We start from the raw sequence: 19,319 nt of genomic DNA on the forward strand, positions 1-19,319 counted from the left end.
ACTAGTAAAATAGTCAATTTAAATTTTAACTTATATATACATTGTATACTTTCTTTTCCTTCAAATTTATTATAAGGATATTTTCTCTATGCATCCATTCAAATCCTGGTATTAAATATATATTTTGAGCAAGTTATTTCCATCACAGCAAGCATATTACTTTTGGTCAACTGACAGACTTCAATGGTTGGTAATTATTGTCTTATACAAATTATAAGTCAAAGCTTCAAATCTTCAAGAGTCTTAAAATCTTGTTAACAAGTTGAACTATGATCTATGGCTCACTTATGATACCCCACATTAAGTATTCTCTAAACAGGAAGCTGATGACATAGTAAAGTGTATGTGAAAACACATCAGTCTGTTAGCATGCTCACATTAAGTTTGATGTCAAATTTAAGAAAGTACTAATTTGTAGTTGACAAAAATTTTCATTTATGGCCATGACATGTAAAAATTGTAAGAATTTATAAAGTTTTCAATTAGCAGGAAGTTAAAAAGCAATAAAAATGCATCAAGCAGTAGAACATATGCCCACATAAAGCTTGATACCAAATGTCAGAAAGTTCTGCTTGTATATTTCTAAGGAAAATGTGACAAAAGTTTCATATACACAACCATTATTTGTAAGAATATATTTTGTAAAAGGATGTTGATAATATGTGAATGTGAAAATGCATTACTTACTGTAAAATGCTCAAATGAACTTAAAGAACTGGACCAAATTTCAGTAAAGTCTAATTTGTACATGAAGTCCTGAGAACAGTTTTATGCAACACAAAAGGATCGACATACAGGGGTAATATAGTATAACCCCCTTTGTTAGGAGCATGGGTAATTTCATAAAGTATGACAGAATACAGGGGAGTAAAGGAAGGATAGAAATGGAAGGTAAACCAGTACAGCCAACAACTTCAAACTGCAGGAACAGAAGAATTATAAAATAAGTTTAAATGAAAAATAATTAAAAAAACATCTTAAAAAGAAGTGAATAGAACACATGATTGAGTTATAAGGAGGGCAAACCCATCACTTCCATAATCCCAACAGAAGTGGAAAGAATTCAACCTACTGGTTTATTCAGGCTTTTTTTTTATTTCCCCCCCTTGTTTAGGAAGCAAGATGAATTAATGCTGATAAAGTAAATTTTATAACTCAATACAAACCTCTGATTTCTGTAAACAAAACAAATTGTTGATAAACAATCCACTTATAATCCAGATATTAAAGTAAAGCTATATATATGATAGTCTATTTGTTTACATCATGCAGTACAATTACTTCCATTGACCAATAAATAACAATTCATACTTTTCCGCTTGCACTTAATATAACAATCCCTTGGTCATAAAGATATATTAAAAACACCACTAATACGTAATTCTTGTTTAACCTTAATAGAACCAAAACAGTTGTGATATTATTGCCCCAGGCGTACTTGTATGTCATGTCTCGGAAATGAATAATACTGTCAACAACTTTCAACAATAACTTTCTTTCAAGGAGGGAATTCCTGATTATAAAAGGTTGGTTCTTCATTTACTTATATAATTATGTACTTGTTAAAAGCAATTAAATTATAAAAATATGCATCTTTTCTTGTAAGACTTAAAATCAGACTGGAATTTCTAAAAAAAATAAATTCAATAAAGAAGTTCCTAGAGGCTTGCACTAAATTTCTTTTTTAATTGACCAAATATTTTCAGAGAAAAATTCCATAGGATTTTATATAAAGCATGTTCCATTGTGCAGCTAACTTGATTGTAAGTAAACTATCACAAAATATTTCCTTGTGACCTTTTGATCTTGCACTTGACCATGTTAAAAAAGGGAATGTGATTTACATGTCAAGGTCAACATATACAATCTTTAACAATAGGTATGCACCATTCACAGTATTTGTCAGGCTTTTAATTGCCAGGGGGAAACATGAATTACAAATTCTAAGGAGGAGAAATCAATAATATATATATTGAGACTCGTTTATATTTTTTTGTTTGGGCTTTGTATCATATTTTCCCTCCGATTTATATGATCCGTTCATCCTATATTGACTCTTTAAATTCAAGAGTTTATCTAAAAATGAGGGTACTTTTTCTAAAAATGAGGATACTCTTTATATGGCCTTCCAAATACCGTTTCGATCCCTAACATCACTGAAGAGACATTTATTGTCGAAATCCGGATCTGGTGTACTAAAATATATTGACACCGTATGTTTGTGGCATAACATCGCGGCCACAAGTTTAAAAAGTTTTTCTGTTTAGTATTTAATTTATTTTAAGATCCATTTTGTTACATCTTGTGATCAATTTTATTTGGCAATCGCCAATGGCAGTCAGCAGGGTTAAAGAACATCAGTTGTTCGACCTGTTAGTCAAATGCGTTTTGTTTAAATATACTTCTTCACTTTTTTGGTCTTTTGGAAAATGTTGTTTGTGCTGTTTTTAGACCATTCTACAAAGAAATTTGTTTAACATGCACACGTATAAAAGTTGCGGTTTTTATCCAACGCAATCATAGGTTTGAACGTAGTTTTCAATTGAGACTCGTTTATATATATATATATATATATTAGTTTCACATAATCTGATTTTAAACTATATTTTATGTCTCGAAAAAGACTAGGCATATGATAACACTATTTACAGTTCCCAATTTATATGAATTTTCAATAGGGGTAAATTTTTACGAGTTTTCATATACTACATTTGTACTAACTCGGATTTAATTAATTGGTCTGCAAAATTGATTGTTTTTAAGCCATAAAAAATAAATTAATAATATCAACTCTTCTACTGACCACAAAGTATAAGTTCATAGTAACTCTTGGTAAACAGTTCTACTGTTAGTGGTTGTAATTTCCTACATTTCATAAGGAAATACATATACTGGGTATAGTTATATAAAGTTAACAAGAATAAAAAAATAAATTTACTGTCAGGGCCCATGATTGGCATTGTTTTCAACAAATACATTCAAATGAAGTGAATTCAAGTAAATACAGGCAAATGTACTGCCTTCAACAATGAGAAAAAAAAACACCCTACCATATGTGTATAGTCGGCTATAAAAGGGTCTGACATGAAAAATATGAAACAATTCAATTTAGAAAATTAACTACCTAATTTAAATCAAAACAGTTTTATACAAAAAAAAAAACAAATATTAGAGACAGGAACCATTTATTATGACAACAACTGAACTTTAGGCGCCTGACTTGGGACAGGCACATGGAGAAAGTGACAGAGTTTAACAGGTTTGCGAGTGCTCAACTCTCCCTAACCTGAGACAGTGATTTACTTAAAACACCAGTAAAAGTAATATTAAGGAAACTGAATCCCCATGTTTTAATGTTCCTCATATCAAACTTCAGTTATCTCCCTTAGTCTATTTTCTATAGCTGACACAGCTGTTTTCAATCAAAAAATAAAATTAAACAGCACCAACTGAATTTATAAAAAAAGTATCTTTCTTTTTTAGGAGTTTAAATAGGATTTTTGTCTTGTGCTTTCTCATTGTTTCTGCATCCAACAAATTTTCTTTAGTTCCAAATTATTCAGTTGAACTACTATATGATTAAAATCAAGTTTCTACTCTCTGAAAATTATGTCCCTATAACGCCACCCAATTTTTTCAGTCCTAAAAACTGAAGCCATTGGGGGTATGATGCACTGCCAATTTAGTTCTTAAAACCTTACAAATTTATCCACATAGCATCATGATGATCCTTATATGCCATTTGTATTTTAAAAGACAATTGTGTATAATTAGCTATCAAGCATTGTTCAAAGTACTCTGACAATTTAAAACTTACTGTCTGACCAGAGATAAAACAAATACCCTAAGTTAATAAAAGGAAAAAAAAGAAACTTTTTAGAAGTTATATGCATTTTTAAGATCCCTTTGTAAAGTCTGTCAAGTGTTATTCAAACACACATACTCATTATTATACTGACTCATGGGAAAAGTATTGAACTTGACCTCACCCCAAAGGTGACTGGGGTATAGAAATAAGGTCACTTGGTCTTCTCCCGACCGGCAGTAAAACGCTTGCCGAAGTGGGGCGTCCGTTTGGCTGTGCGGGATGTATAAGTTCGCAGTCACATCCCGTCAGAAGGGGGACGTTAAATCCGATGCCTCGTGTAAAGAGAGTGCCACCAAGCCAAGGCGGCTCGGACTTTAAAATTGATAATTTAACTATCTCTATTGGATAAATCCGCTAATCCACTGGTATCAATGTAAGAATCTATATATATCAACCTATAGCATTTATATATAATAATTATAGAAGATGATCAAAGATGATGCATAATTTTTGTATTGATTTATGCAAAAAAGTTAACTCAAACAACCCTGAACATAAAAATTTCCCTTTTCCATGAAATTTTTGCCCATTTTTAGGATTTCTACCCCCAAAAACTGTTACCCTTATGTAAAGAAAAGTTTCAAAGCCTATGAACATGATGATGAGGGAGTGGGGCCATATAATCTTCATGGAAATGAGACTTGCAAATGCCAATACATTTACTGCATACCTAATATCATTGACTTAATATTAGATGTTCACCATAAATTGATTTAATCACAAACTTTTAACATGTAAATAAAGTAACATATTCAAGGTCAATGAAAGATGACTGAGGGGGAGCCAAACAATCTCCATGGAAATGAGTCATGTCAATGGCTATACATTTGCAAATATCATTGATCTAGCACTAATAGTTTCCCTTAACTGATATAATCACCAACTAATACATGTAAGCTATGCAAAAGTTATAAAGTATTAGACCATAACTGAGGAGGCTGCGCAAAATAATCTCAATGGATGATGGGATGTACCAACAATTTTAGTACAATTGCATACCAAATATCATCTACCTACCACTAATGGTTCCCTTTAAACTGACCTAATTACAAACTATATGTAAACTAAAGCAAAAGTTGCAAGTCAATAGACCATGTAATGAATGAAGGGGGTGGGGGTAAAAATCTCTGTGGAAATGAGATGTGCAAATGATAATAGAACTACATACCAATGGTGAATTGGTCAAAGAAACATCAACCAAGAGCAGAAAATAGCCCAATGCCAATAATGGGTCTTCAACACAACAGGAAAATACCACCCTGGAGTATACAGCTTTTGATTGATCGTAAAGAACCATGTAAGAATTCAATTCTAGACTTTGAGTTAAACCCTACTGAAGTTGGTCAAGAAAGAAGCAATTTATGCAAACTATTAGAAATGTATTGTGTTTGGTCCCTAACTCATAAACTGTGAGGACCACAGACCCCAAAATCAATCCCAACCTTTCTTTTTAGGTATGGAACCTTGTGGTACAATTTCATAGAGATCCATACACTATATACACCAATGATTGACCTGAAAAAAAGGGGAAAAAAATCCAAATTTTGCCCCCTCATTTCTAAAGTATTTAGCCATAACCTCCGAAAATTCTGTCCCAACCTTCCTGTTGTGATATGGAACTTTGTGGTACAATTTCATAGTGATCCATTCACCTCTACTCAATTTATTATCTGGAAACTATAAATATATTTAGTTTACAACCAAAACAATGACATTGCCATCCCATTATAAGGCAGAAACAAATTTGCAGTCTTACAACCGACCGTGCAAGGGCTGTATAGCCAGTAAAGGTCGTTAAAACTTCCATTGTCGTCAGTCATGTATAAAAGGTTATGTCCATGCAGTCCTGTTATTTGGTTATATACATCAGAATTAAAGTTTAAGAAATTAAACAAAAAAAAAGACAAATTATGCACTCTTATAATTACCCAGTAGTAAGCTAAGATTTAGTTAAACATGATTGTTTAATGCATGGTACACGTAAGACACTATTTTCTATAAATATAAATATTCTCTTTCATGGAGGTCGACTCATTGCCTCAGGTTAACTATCAAGGTTCACCATGTTATGTAAGATAACTTTTTGCAATTGATTTACAAGGTAAAAAATTTACAAAAATGGATCAAAGACTGAAATGGCCAGGAGTTTGCAAAATACTGCACATTTAAATATTTGAAATATTTAAGGTGCACAACTTCATTAGGTGAAAAATCTTCCTGTGACTTTTCAGGGATCTTGGTTGAAACTAAAGGGGGATTAAGGAGGGGCAGGCCACTGTCCCCCCCTTTTTGTCTGAAAAATTTGGTTTATTAAATACATGTAGTGAATCACAGAAGCATAACTGGCTCTGACCCCTCTTATGAAAATTTCAGGATCAGCCACTGTAAACTATAGGATGAGCACAAAACTTATTCTCTGTTTCATTAATTTTGCTGAAAAAAAGACTGAGTTTCAAAATCTGGAAAAATAAGAAATATTTCTCAAGCAACTCTATAATAACAGGTTCACAGTTTCAACATGTGCACAATCTTCCTGTGAAGGTTTAGGGACCTCGTTGGAAAAATGTAGAAGGAACTGATTACATCATGGAAGTATTACCGGTAAATTGACATACTAAATACTTCCATGATTACACAAAGTAGGTTCCCACTTTTCCAAACAATATATAACCCTTTTTTTTACCCTTGAAACAATATAACTCAATTATTATAAATCTTTGTTTTCAAAGCTCAACTTTTTATACAGTCCTACAATTAGAAACTAATAAATGTAGGCAATAATTTGTGAATTTACAGTAATAAAATTGAAGTTCTGTACCTTCTAACATCTGTTTTGTTTCATATGGATCAGCATATTCTGTTGTTCTACTGGAAGCTATTCCACCAAGCGTCTCCTCCTTTTTGTCAGGGGGTAAACAATAATCCCCTAACTGAATCTGAAATGACATTTTATACATCCTTCACATAAAATTAAGATTGTATCCTTCCTTCAATAAGTAATAATTCTGAACAAATTTTAAATAATATCTCAATTTTCCTCTTAGAATCTATATATATTTATATGGTTACACTCTGAACCAATTTCCTGAACGTCATATAAGAGCGATTGTAAGTCACTTGACTATTAGTTAGTTCATTTATAAAAAAGATTTTTTTAAGGATCTACCGTAACCTTTCGTGGGTACAAGGTTATGTGTACTGAGAATAGACAAAATACATATAATTTCATATACATGCATCATTTTTTGCTTATAATATTTGAAATTGTTTAATAGACAAAAATCTGATTTTTTTTGTATTACCTGTGTAATTTTTATTGGTATTTGAACTAGCTGTCAGGAACTATGAATTCTCTCAGATCTGTACTATTAAAGTGTTTTTTTTGTTGTGGGGATGTATAAGTAACTGTCCAGGTCTAGTTGCAGATCCAGAAGGGGGGGGGGTCTAGGGGTAGCCTTTTTTTGGCTATCAAAGTGACAGGACAGTCATAGCATCTGAATGGGGACATACAGTTGGAACCACCCCCACCCCCCTTTTTTTCATCCTGGGTTGGAAATCCTTCTTTAAAAAATGATTTTCGTTTGATGTATTTAAATTTGTATCCTTCTAATGTGTTCAGCCATTTACAATGATTTTTGTAGTTTGTTCTTATGTTTTACACCAGTGTCCCAGCTAGATAAGGGTCCACATTCTTTATGTTTAGGTCCCAAGTCAGGAGCCTGTAGTTTTCTATGGTTTTCGTTGGTTCGTGTCTGTCATAAATTGTTTTGTTATGAATAAGCCTGTAAGGTTTTTCAATTGAATTCTTTCATATTCTTCATGTCAGGGCCTCATATAGCTGACCATACCGTATGGTTTTTTTTCATTGTTGAAGGCTGTACATAATGGTTGCCTATATTTGCTTACATCCGCTTCATTTGAACTAATATTGGTGGATTGTTGTCTCGTTGGCAATCATTCAAGATCTACTTATCATAATATTACTAATTCATTTTCCATTATTAACATCCTTTATTTTCTTTTAAATTGAATGTATAAATTCATGAATATATAACTTAAGTCAAGGTACATTTTAGGGACAGTTTGAAAAAAATATATATGAAAGTTGATACATGTATTTGAATACGATTAGTTCCTTTGTGCCTGCCTCTACATGTATATAAACAATGGTGTGTAAAATTATAAACACAGACCACTTTTATAACCTTTAAACATCATATGATATCAATTTCAGCACACACACACAAAACGGATGGATATTTTCCTAAACTATCTATTGTTGTTTATATCTTGATTAAGATTAGATATAAAAAAAATTGTCCCTGACACAAATAAATGATGGATTTTAGATGGTTTAAAATCTGATTCAGGTACAAGCCCAAACTAATAAAGAATAAAAACATTACTGGGACCAAAATGAATCACTTAAATCAAGCCAGTACATATTTCCTGACTACTAGACAGATGCCACCTTTTGGACTATTCAGTTCATTGATCCATTAGCAAAGGCCAACAAAATAAAACTGCAAAATTATCAATTACATAAAAATATGCTTCCTCAGTAAAATTTGACGACAAATTTTATACAATGGCAGGTTAACTAGTTTGAGAACAGGCTTTTCCCCCATACACCTCTTTTTAACAGAACACCAAAAGGCCTTCTTAATGTTAGCTTACAAATCATAGAAAAGAATAAATCTTAGGGTATAAAGGGAACAGAAAATACCCAATTTGTCATAGCTAATTGCAGGGGTGGATTAAGTGGGTGCCTAGCCCCCCCCAACCTTGTAGGAAAAAATTGGTTGATTATATAGGGAATCAATGAAACATTGCTAGAGAGGGCCCCCTCTTATACAGTCAGTGCCCCCTTTCCCCCTTTTGATTTTTTTTGGATCTGGCATTGAATTTAACAAATTATAGTTATGGAACCAGTTATTCTTTATTCTGCCCTCCCCTCCCCTGATTTTCTGAAATTCTTTGACCAATCTGTAAGGTTTGGTTCATATACATACCTGGTCCTCCTCATTCATAGCTAAATGATGCTTAAATGAGCGTCAACTATAAATTCCTTTTGAGAATTCCTTGTTTTCCTTTTACTGAATAAAATTCAGATCTTCAAAGTGCATTTATATGTTTAAATGATGAAAATATACATCCATCCTTGATGTACAGTTGCAAAAGTCATGCAAGTTTGTATTTCAAGGAAGCAGAATGTAATCTATTTCCTTTTTGTTACAATAACATTTGTTGAAAAAGTACATTTTACACTCAAATTACAAATACTCCAATTTGTAGCAATAAGAATCCAATTTTAAGTCTAGCAATATGTGCAAACTATTACTGCAGTTTTTTCTTGAAAATTCACTATTAAATTTAAAAGTATTTTTCTTTCCTCAAAGCTGTCTTTAAGATACAATAACGACAGGATATCGCCAATTTGTTTTTCCTTCAATTTATTATGATGTCATTTTCTTTGTGGTTTTGTATTACTAGAAGTAGCCTAACATCCAGTAATTAGGGGGAAAACACATGTTTATAATAAATCACTACAAAAATACTGACTTAACAAATATTCACAAATCAGGATTTCAAGTACTAACTTTTAATTCCAACAAAATATTTCTTTACATGGTTTTCTTATACATTCAGATACTCCTGTTTTTATACCAGGAAAAAGAAAGGTTTATGTTGGGTTTCCCATCCGGGAGGGGAAATGAATGTTATAGTATTGTAAACCTATTCACTTCTATGTAGGTAAGATTATTTGGCAGATTATGTCAATGAGTACTCAATTAACAATCAAATAGTGATTCTAAAAAAAAAAAGTTTTCAACAATATACATGTATTTGCATATAAATTTATAAGGAAATCAGGATGTGTCGAGGGATGTATTTTTATATATGTACATGTATTTATTTACTTTTTATTTTCTGAATGATGCAAATGTTTGCCAGTCTGATATATGTATTACTCATAATTTTTCTTTATGGTTTATTACAAAATTGGTACATTATCATTTAAATCAGTTGCAATGATAACTTTAACAGCCCCAAGGTGCTTGATAAGCTTACAAAGTGTCTATGCATGTATATGTAATTAACTGTCACATAAAAAGTTCTTCACAAGTAGGCATGCATCATTCGATATACTTGATATCATTTTGAATCGAGAAACCCTTGAGGTGATTGAGTCTGTTCATGTATAAAAAAAAAACGTAGTAAAAGTGCTGACGCAATAGCCAAATGATAGCAAAAATTCCCAGATACTTCAAGAACACTTATATTAAACTTATGAAATTTTTTTTATTGTTTCACTTTTAGTTGTTTTAAGTGCCAATCTTAATTATATCAATGTACTGACATACTGTTTACTTTGATAATCCCAAAAATTTGATGGCTTAGGTAAATTTATTATACAATCAATCTCTTCTATAACTTTTTTAGAAGGCAACCTGCAGATGTTTTTTTATTTCTTCCATATTAAATATTCATTCATTTAACCCTTGCTTGTTTGTCTACACTATGCAGTGAATGTCCAAAAGACCATGCAATGCTTACCATTATTATAACACCCTTTAAATTTCTTAAAAATTTCAAATATGGTTGTTTGTGTATAGTTCTAAATAGTTCTGATTTTAAAGCAAAGTACCATTCTTTTTCTTTATGTTTTCATCATTTAATAATAATTAACATGACAAATTTATGCATTTTACGCAATGTTTTATTAAAGTTGCTGGCATGAATAAAGATACATGTATAGTTTATATTCAAAGGGAGATAACAATTATCAATTATTTTCCTCTTCAATGATAGATTAAAACGTTTGAACTGTCATTTTAAATTTATATAAAACTCAATGAGTGTGAATGAAAATAACATAACAGGGATAAAGGACCCCCCCACCCCCCTCAGAAAGGGGATTGCAAATCTAAAGACATTTTCAAAATATTTTATTTATCTTGGTAGATATTGATATTAAGTCAGTACCATTTCATGCAATCTTTACCCCAAAACCAAATTAAGTGTCCTAGCTAGCTATAATACATCTTTTTTCATCAAGTTTCTATATTTGATCTTATTTTTAGCAGTAAATTGTAAAATTTAAAAAGTAAAAAATACAGATCCTGGTCTGCATAGCCTTTACTAAGTGTTATATAAATAATTAAACATATAGATTAAATGGCTTATACATTGATCACAGAATGGCTTTAAGCAATGAGTAAAGCCCATACTGCCTTCAGCCCTTGTAAGTTATAAAAGGTCCTGAACCTGACAACTGATAACAAATCAATTATATACAGTATAGACTCCACCTAATATAAATGCTTTCACAAATTGAAAGTGGAAAAGATTAGATATGGAATTGTTAAAGAATTTAATAGATTTGTTGAACTATCAACATGTGACAGACTTATTACATGTACTTTTGATTTGATTTAATTTATGGATGGATATCCCACAAGGAATATTATAAGATATTTTTAATCATGCCACACTCAAGTAGCACTTTAAACTTTATGATCTTGATAAGAACAGTATCTTATAGGAAAAGCACTTATAAACTGAACTCAATGCTTCTACAAAATTTTATAAAGTTAAAACCATATATCTTTAGCCGCCCACATTTAAAACTACCAAATACAGTCAGTTTATAACCTTATCCATCAGTTTGCATTAACAGGATAATATCCTGCACCTATAAAACATGTATATTTAGAAATATAAAAGGATGCACATGTATACATTTAAAGAAAATGATGAACATGATTTATTTTAAAGTACTTAATTTCCATGTAATACAAAGAAATCCGACTGATGGATTGGTTCTGTATGACGTGCTACATTTACATGGTGGATTTAGCGATTTCCTATTACTGTATCATAAAAATATACTCCCCATTTAGTCCTTTGCACTTCTTGTAATGGTGGCATGCCATACCTGAGGGCCTGGAATTGAAACTAGAGGCTCTAAAGAGCCTGTGTCGCTCACCTTGGTACTTTTGTATATGTGAATATTCAACAAAGGACACAGATGGATTCGTGACAAAATTGTGTTTTGGTGATGGTGATATGTTTGTAGATCTAACTTTACTGAACATTCTTGCTGCGTATATATATCCCCATCTATAATGATTGGCCCAGTAGTTTCAGTTAAAAGTGTTAGTAAAAATTTACAAATTTTATGAAAATTGTTAAAAATTGACTATCGATTCGTCAGAAATTTTCAGGGCAGATAGATCTTGACCTGATAAACAATTTAACCCATGCCAGTTTTGCTCTTAATGCTTTTGTTTTTGAGTTATAAGCCAAAAACTCCATTTTATCCCATGTTCTATTTTTAGCCATGGCAGCCATCTTGGTAGGTTGACCAGGTCAACGGACACAATTTTTAAACTAGATACCCCAATGATGATTGTGGCCAAGTTTGGTTTAATATGGCGCAGTAGTTTCAGAGGAGAAGATTTTTGTAAAAGATAACTAAGATTTACGAAAAATGGTTAAAAAATGACTATAAAGGGCAATATCTCCTAAAGGGGTCATTTGACCATTTCAGTAATGTTGACTTATTTGTAAATCTTATTTTGCTGAACATTATTGCTGTTTACAGTTTATCTCTATCTATAATATTTTTCAAGATAATAACCAAAAACAGCAAAATTTCCTTAAAATTACCAATTTAGGGGTAGCAACCCAACAACAGGTTGTTCGATTCATCTGAAATTTGCAGGCCAGATAGATCTTGACCTGATAAACAATTTTACCCCATGTCAGAATTGCTCTAAATGCTTTGGTTTTTGAGTTATAAGCCAAAAACTGCATTTTACCCCTATGTTCTATTTTTAGCCATGGCGGCCATCTTGGTTGGTTGACCGGGTCACCGGACACAATTTTTTAACTAGATACCCCAATGATGATTGTGGCCAAGTTTGGTTTAATTTGGCCTAGTAGTTTCAGAGGAGAAGATTTTTGTAAAAGTTAACACCAGACGCAGGACGACGACGACGGACGACGACAGACGCCGGACGCAAAGTGATGAGAAAAGCTCACTTGGCCCTTTGGGCCAGGTGAGCTAAAAAGGGGGGAGGGTGTGATTTTTAATTCTTTTATTTATTGAACCATTTTTCTCTGCTAATTTTTATTTCTACCCTTACTCTTCATTCTTTATATTTTAACACCTCAATATTCACTGTTGTTTATTATCTTTTTTTAACTTTTTCTCTTTTTCTTTAATTGCTTTGACCTTTATTCTGTACTGTTTTACTCGTTACTTTTTATTCTATCAACCCCATCCAGATCCTCAGTAGCTTACTGACTGTAGAAGCTGGCCAAAAATAATAAATGTCATAAAATTTAGTTTATCACTTACTCAATGAATTCAAAAGTCCAAAAAAGTATAAATTTCCTATAGGCTTTTAATACATGTAAAGTTTGCATTAAACCATAAAATCCAGTATCGACAAAAATACAATGTTTCTGTTTAAACAAGATGTATGAAATACAAGTCTCTGTGTTATACTGTTTTTTTAGGGAATTAATGTTTTGAAAAAGTCTTAATGAACAGGCTATATATCATTCTAGGATGAAGTACTGCGTGGTTTAAGGCCAAACAAATTTTTGTTGTAAAGTTGAACTGATGAAGAAGAAAATGAACTCATCCTTACCATGTTCAATGTCCTAAGGACTGTGGATGAAACTTTCAATTCACAAATCTGCACACAATAATACATCATTGGCGGATCATGGGCGGGGAGGGGGGGGGGGGGTGTTCCGTGGGTTGGAACCCCCCCTTTTTTGGGCCGATCAATGCATTTGAATAGGGACACATAGGTGGAACCCCCCCTTTGTCCAAGGTTGGGAACCCCCCTTTCTAATATGGCTGGATCCTCCCCCGTACATGTACTGGTATCTTAAAAAGCAATATTGTATGGATATAAATTTGATTTTTTCCCGCCCAGTTTTTGTTTCTCTCTCAATTGGCAAAAATATGTAAGATTAAAGGAGTTTAAGATTGGGTGTTTTGGGTGACTTGAAGTTTGTATGTAATATTAAAAAATAAATTAAATATGTAAACACTCATATGATGTAATATTATCATGATATATTTGACTGTTTGGTTTTAACCTATATTTTTTTAATTTTATTTGATGTTTGATTTTGAAATTCTTGGGGTAAAACTGTGACTTAAAATCATGCTGTCTCCATTATTGAGATAAAACAAATATATATACATGATATATGTAAGCTTATTCATACAAGGAAGAAGGAACAATACCCTCTTGGCTTTAACTAATAGCAATTCTAATACTTTGTATAAATGTAATACACAAGCATTAAAATTTGTAAAACGTTGTGCAGTTTTTATTTTCTAGAACAATGTAATTTTATATTAAATATGAAAATAAGAAGATGTGGTATGATTGCCAATGCAATGAGACCTGAACTTCCTCAATAACTTTGATTGTTGGTTGACCTGGAATTATCCACAGATTTAATTTATCAGCATTTTATCTCAAACATGTATTTTACCTAATGAGTTTTCTCATTGGCACTCATACCACATCTTCCTATATCTATAATACAGTAAAACCTGCTCTATTTAGAAGAAAAAAACATTTTCCCTAATAATTAGTTGGTACTAATCACCTATGCATATAGAACCACAATTCAAAGATCCCTTTCTCATTACCTTCCCGCTTACCCTAACTACATGTACCTTAATTTTTAGTGCCTAAAAAATACATGTTTTATGCTGATTTTTAATTGACCATAACTGACAAGATTTTATGATAACAAGAGCCTGATTTTGGCATTTTTCAACTTCTTGTCAGATTATTACAGGTACATATACAGGTCATGTGTGATCCGATGGATAAATCTGTTGTAGAGTAGTCACTGACTCAGACGTACTTATAAGTGTAACTGTTTTCTGTGACTGTATCTTGCATTAATTTGTAGGATCCTTTACTATAGATAATTGAGCTTATCTACATCAATGCATCTCCATGCCTTATATATCATGTACATGTACTGAAGTACAACGCTAGATTAAAACTGACGTGGAAAGGTAACACACGGCCATCAAAGGCTTTATTTTTGTGAAGCCCAGGTGGTAGTGTGGTCTAGCCGGACAGCTACAGTGCAGGCGATTTGGTGCCACGATATCTCAGTAGCGTGGGTTCAAATCTTGGCGAGGGAAGAACAAAAAATTTGCTTTCGCAAATTTACTGATCTAACATTGTTGGGTTGATGTTTAGACGAGTTGTATATATATATATATATTCAAATATAAGATAAAATTCAAAAAAATAGTGTTGAAGATATATACTGCACATAATATTTAGTGATAATCATGATGATAATGTACTAGTATTACAAAACAAATGTATATATACATTTTTATCAGCAATGTAGGCAAGTCTTTCCAATCTCAGACAGCAAAATATTATTACAAGTATTAAAGATACATCTTTTAATGTCTTTAGCTTGAATTGGTGTCTATTAAATTTACACCAAGATATCATTCTCAAGTTAGAATGATAGTTTTCAATAATTAAGGAGGGGGTATTACAGCTATTTGTTCATACAGTACATGTATGTTAATATGAAAACACATGATATATATGTATATACGTTCATTGTACTTGTATGCAGGGTATCCAATTTCATATATACATGTAAGGACATCTTGGTGTAATTATTTATAAATTTAGGTTCTCACTAGTTGATTCAATGACACTCTACTTGAACATTAACCAGATTGACATAGAGATTTAAATAAAACTGTTAAACCATGAGTTTTGTCTGTTTTGCAGCACCCTGTCATACTACTGAATAAAATGGATGTGAACATGATTGAAACGTTAAAAAGAAGCAGCAAATACAAAAGAAAGAATCAAAACTTGAAAGTGGATTGACCGATTCAACCATGTTTTAGCACCATTTTCAAAACTATTGTGCTATTTCTTGCGGGTCGATTTTATTGGTGGAGGAAGCAGAAGTGCCTAGAGAGAACAAATAACCTATGGTAAGAAAACTGACAATCCTAGTCAATTAAGATTGGATTAGAGTGCACCTGTCCTTTGAGGGATTTGAACTCTCAACCCCAGACAGGCAAGTGATTTAGTAGGTTGACTTCTTAGACCACTTGGCCATGGAAAGCCTTCAAAAGTGGAAGTGCGACAACAAAAATACAGACCAAAAAAAATTGAAATGTTGCATACATGTACATGTTCAGGTCTTGATGTCATGTCTGATTTTCATTGGTACCACTTTCATGAGGAGAAATCTTACATTTTTAGTGGATATTGGATTTTGTGGTTTTGCCAAAGTCTGCATATTGACATGATAGAAGTCTATAGAAAATTTGTAATTCACTGAAAATTTATATTTGTGTTTCACCTGTACCTAGTCCAAATAATTATGACACCGTCCCAGAAAAAAAAATTAGCCTTGCCAGACGTCATTATTATTTGGACTTACCTGTACCATGCATGTGTACCCACAAAATCTACAAAACTGGTATTCTACACATACAAAATAAAACCACAATATATCATTTGAACTGGTATGGAAATTTGTCTCATGGCAATCATACTACATGTGTACTACAGTTGTATATATATGTACTATATTTGTACATCTTCTTATTTAACATGGATATATTTGTACTATATGTTTTATATTTTGACTCATTTCTTTTTTCATTATAAAACATAAACCTATAGGCATAACTATCACATAAACAGTCCACTAAATAATTATTTAATTCTCTCTTTATTTATCGCATAATGATAAAGGTCAATATGAACTCTGCTTCATACATCATGAACAACTAGTTTATAGTCCTAAGCCTTACAGCTTAAAAATTGAAAAGGAAAATTCACTGTGCAGAATATTCAAATTTGGACTTGAAGGAAAAATGTATGAAATTAAACCTTTAAAAGTGATGCATAATAAATTATTGTATTGATCCTCTTAAAATAAAAGTATATCATCACATTTCTACATTATTTCTTCACATGCTTAAGAATGAAAATAAAAGTATATCAACACATTTCTACATTTTTTCTTCACATGCTTAAGAATGAGCCCCCCCCCCCCCCCAATTCCTTAGCCTGGCTAGGATCCTGGATCACTGCTCAACTGAAGATCAACGAAGTATAAGATGGGGTCAGGATGCCAGTCTAACCATTCCTGTGGTACGTAGGTTATTAGTACATATTATTCAAATGAAATGGGGTAATGCAAAATTGAAAAGGGGGAGGGGGTTGCACATCATATCTTAGTTCATACCTGACTGTTTGAATTTATTTCTTTTCCTCTCTTTCTATTCCCAGAACATTTTATGGAATTGTCATCACTAAAGGAATCAAAATTAAGCTCTGATAATTTGCCTCCATTATTTCCCATTCCTTGGAGTGCTTTCTCTGACGTTCGCGTGTCTTTGATAGCCCTCCGAGTGTTTTGGTTGCGTGTTGGCTTTGTTTTAGGCAGTACATCCGAGGAGAAACCTCCGCTGTTTGACTCATAAAACCCATCTTGTCCTCTGTTTCCTGCTAACATTGTCAGGAAATTAATACTTATAGCACTTAAAAGTTATACTTCATATTTCTTCAATGTTTATTTATAAGTTCCTTGTTACTTTCGTCTGATTGTAACATCAACTTTCATTGGCTGATTGTTGATAAAGAAAGTAAACTTTGCGGGAAATTTAAAACCGATGTGTTAAACCACAAGGACTCGATTAGCAGATTAGAATTTTGTTTATCATTGTTTATCAAATCTTTATTCGTATACCTGTATTCTTGTTTATTTGTTTTACAGGTTTAACGTTTAAATGCATGGCTAATAACAACTTCCAGGAAAACAATTGTCCCAGGTGAAAAAAAAGGGGGGTGACAGCTCACATGTTAAAACCGGCCACACGAGTCTCTATGTGCCTGTCCCAAGTCAGGAGCCTGTAGTTGAAGTTTTCATTGGTTCGTGTATGTCGTATGACTGTTTTGCTATGAATTACTGTTTCAGGCTTATTTTTCATTATGTCAGGATCTTTTATCAACTGACATATATAGATACGGTATTGGTTTTTCTCATTGTTGAAGTCTGTAAAGTAGCCTATATTGCTTAAATCAACTTCATTTGGAATTTGGTTGATAGTTGTCTCATTTGGCTTATTGCGAAAGGATCAGAACAGCACATTTCAAGAGTGTTCAAGTTGGAAAAATGAATGTTATTGAAGGTATTTCATATTTCATTCATCTTTAATCAGATGCATGGGGACAAAAAAACAAACTTTCAAGGGAACGACTTCAATTCAATCACTAAGAACCTTAGTTCATATGCATTCTAAAATCAGTAATTGTGATAATGTTAAAGTTGCATGTGAAATGTATGATATTCACACATATATATATATGAAATGTAGTATCTATTTCTCGTTTCAGCAATTTTCAAGTGGCTATACCTTTCATGTAACTATTAATGTGTTGCCTATGCATTGAATTGTACCACTTCTTAGTGACTGGATAGGTTAAACCAATGCATTCCTAGAAAACTACTACACCAATGAACAGCACCTGCCCCTTTGCTGCTAATTAAGTACAAATGGCTTCACTAGAAGAGGACGACACCTAGAAAAAGCATCAATTATTTGTCCTTCCTGATTGAAGGATTTATTTTTACAAATCCAACTGTATATGCCATTTATACACAATTTTTACGATAGTATAATGTTATAAATTCGCTAATTTTCAGATCTAAGCTAGTCCAGTTAGATATCAACTTATGATATGCAGTGAAGACAGATCATTGTAATTGTTTAAATTACCGATAATTAAAGTATACATGTACAGTACTGTATGCATGTTTGGCATACATCTTTGTAAAGCAAATTGTATACAGACATCCCCCTAAAAGCATTTGAAAAAACTAAACAAGAACTTTGGCATACAACATGTTGACAGGCAGAGATGCAAACACAATGACTTAAAAGATTTGGTGTTTCACTATCTATTTAGTATGTATATTGCCAACTATATCAGATTTCAAGACAGTTTTATTTTCTCTCCATCCATTTCTAACCAAGAGTTCCAAATGGTGAAGTTGAAATCATTCCTTCGTAAATTTTACGGACGCCATCACAAGTTGGTTGATCGTTATGGAATAACAAGTTTATTGAATAAATGCACATTTATACCCCAATGGGGTTGAAGGCATATATAAATGAACACAATACATCATACAAAAATAACAACAAAAGAACAAACATTATATACATATAAGTATCTATCATGTAGTTGTTGAGTCCACTCTCCTCAGTGACCATGACTTTTTAACAAATGGAGCCGTATACTGCATAATTGACGGGCAAGAAAGACATAAACCAATTTATCCACATCATCCATATTATCTATATCAGAATAGGTATTTCTAACTTTCTGCAAAAATTCAA

The 19,319-nt window shown here is 32.3% G+C and overlaps 1 protein-coding gene and 1 long non-coding RNA gene across 3 annotated transcripts in view; one reads left to right on the forward strand and one right to left on the reverse strand.

Moving 5' to 3' along the window:
* LOC134716111 (SH2 domain-containing adapter protein F-like) overlaps window positions 1–17,503 on the reverse strand; it is a 29,204-nt gene extending 11,701 nt beyond the window's left edge. The window contains exons 1-2 of one of the 2 annotated variants that reach the window (XM_063578887.1): window positions 17,162–17,503; window positions 6,687–6,804 (exon numbers count right to left, since the gene is read on the reverse strand). In XM_063578887.1, the coding sequence (XP_063434957.1) occupies window positions 6,687–6,804; window positions 17,162–17,431 (388 nt within the window). In that variant the 5' untranslated portion in view covers window positions 17,432–17,503. Of the gene's footprint in view, window positions 1–6,686; window positions 6,805–8,880; window positions 9,284–17,161 lie in introns of those variants that run through there. The other variant, XM_063578888.1, reaches the window with a different exon arrangement.
* Window positions 1,349–18,740, forward strand: LOC134716112 (uncharacterized). Its single transcript, XR_010106829.1, has 3 exons — window positions 1,349–1,526; window positions 15,682–15,893; window positions 18,313–18,740. It is a non-coding gene; the product is annotated as an uncharacterized LOC134716112 (long non-coding RNA).
* Window positions 18,741–19,319: the final 579 nt, after the last annotated feature.

This window comes from Mytilus trossulus, chromosome 4, assembly GCF_036588685.1.
Source record: "Mytilus trossulus isolate FHL-02 chromosome 4, PNRI_Mtr1.1.1.hap1, whole genome shotgun sequence".
NCBI classification, from domain to species: domain Eukaryota; kingdom Metazoa; phylum Mollusca; class Bivalvia; order Mytilida; family Mytilidae; genus Mytilus; species Mytilus trossulus.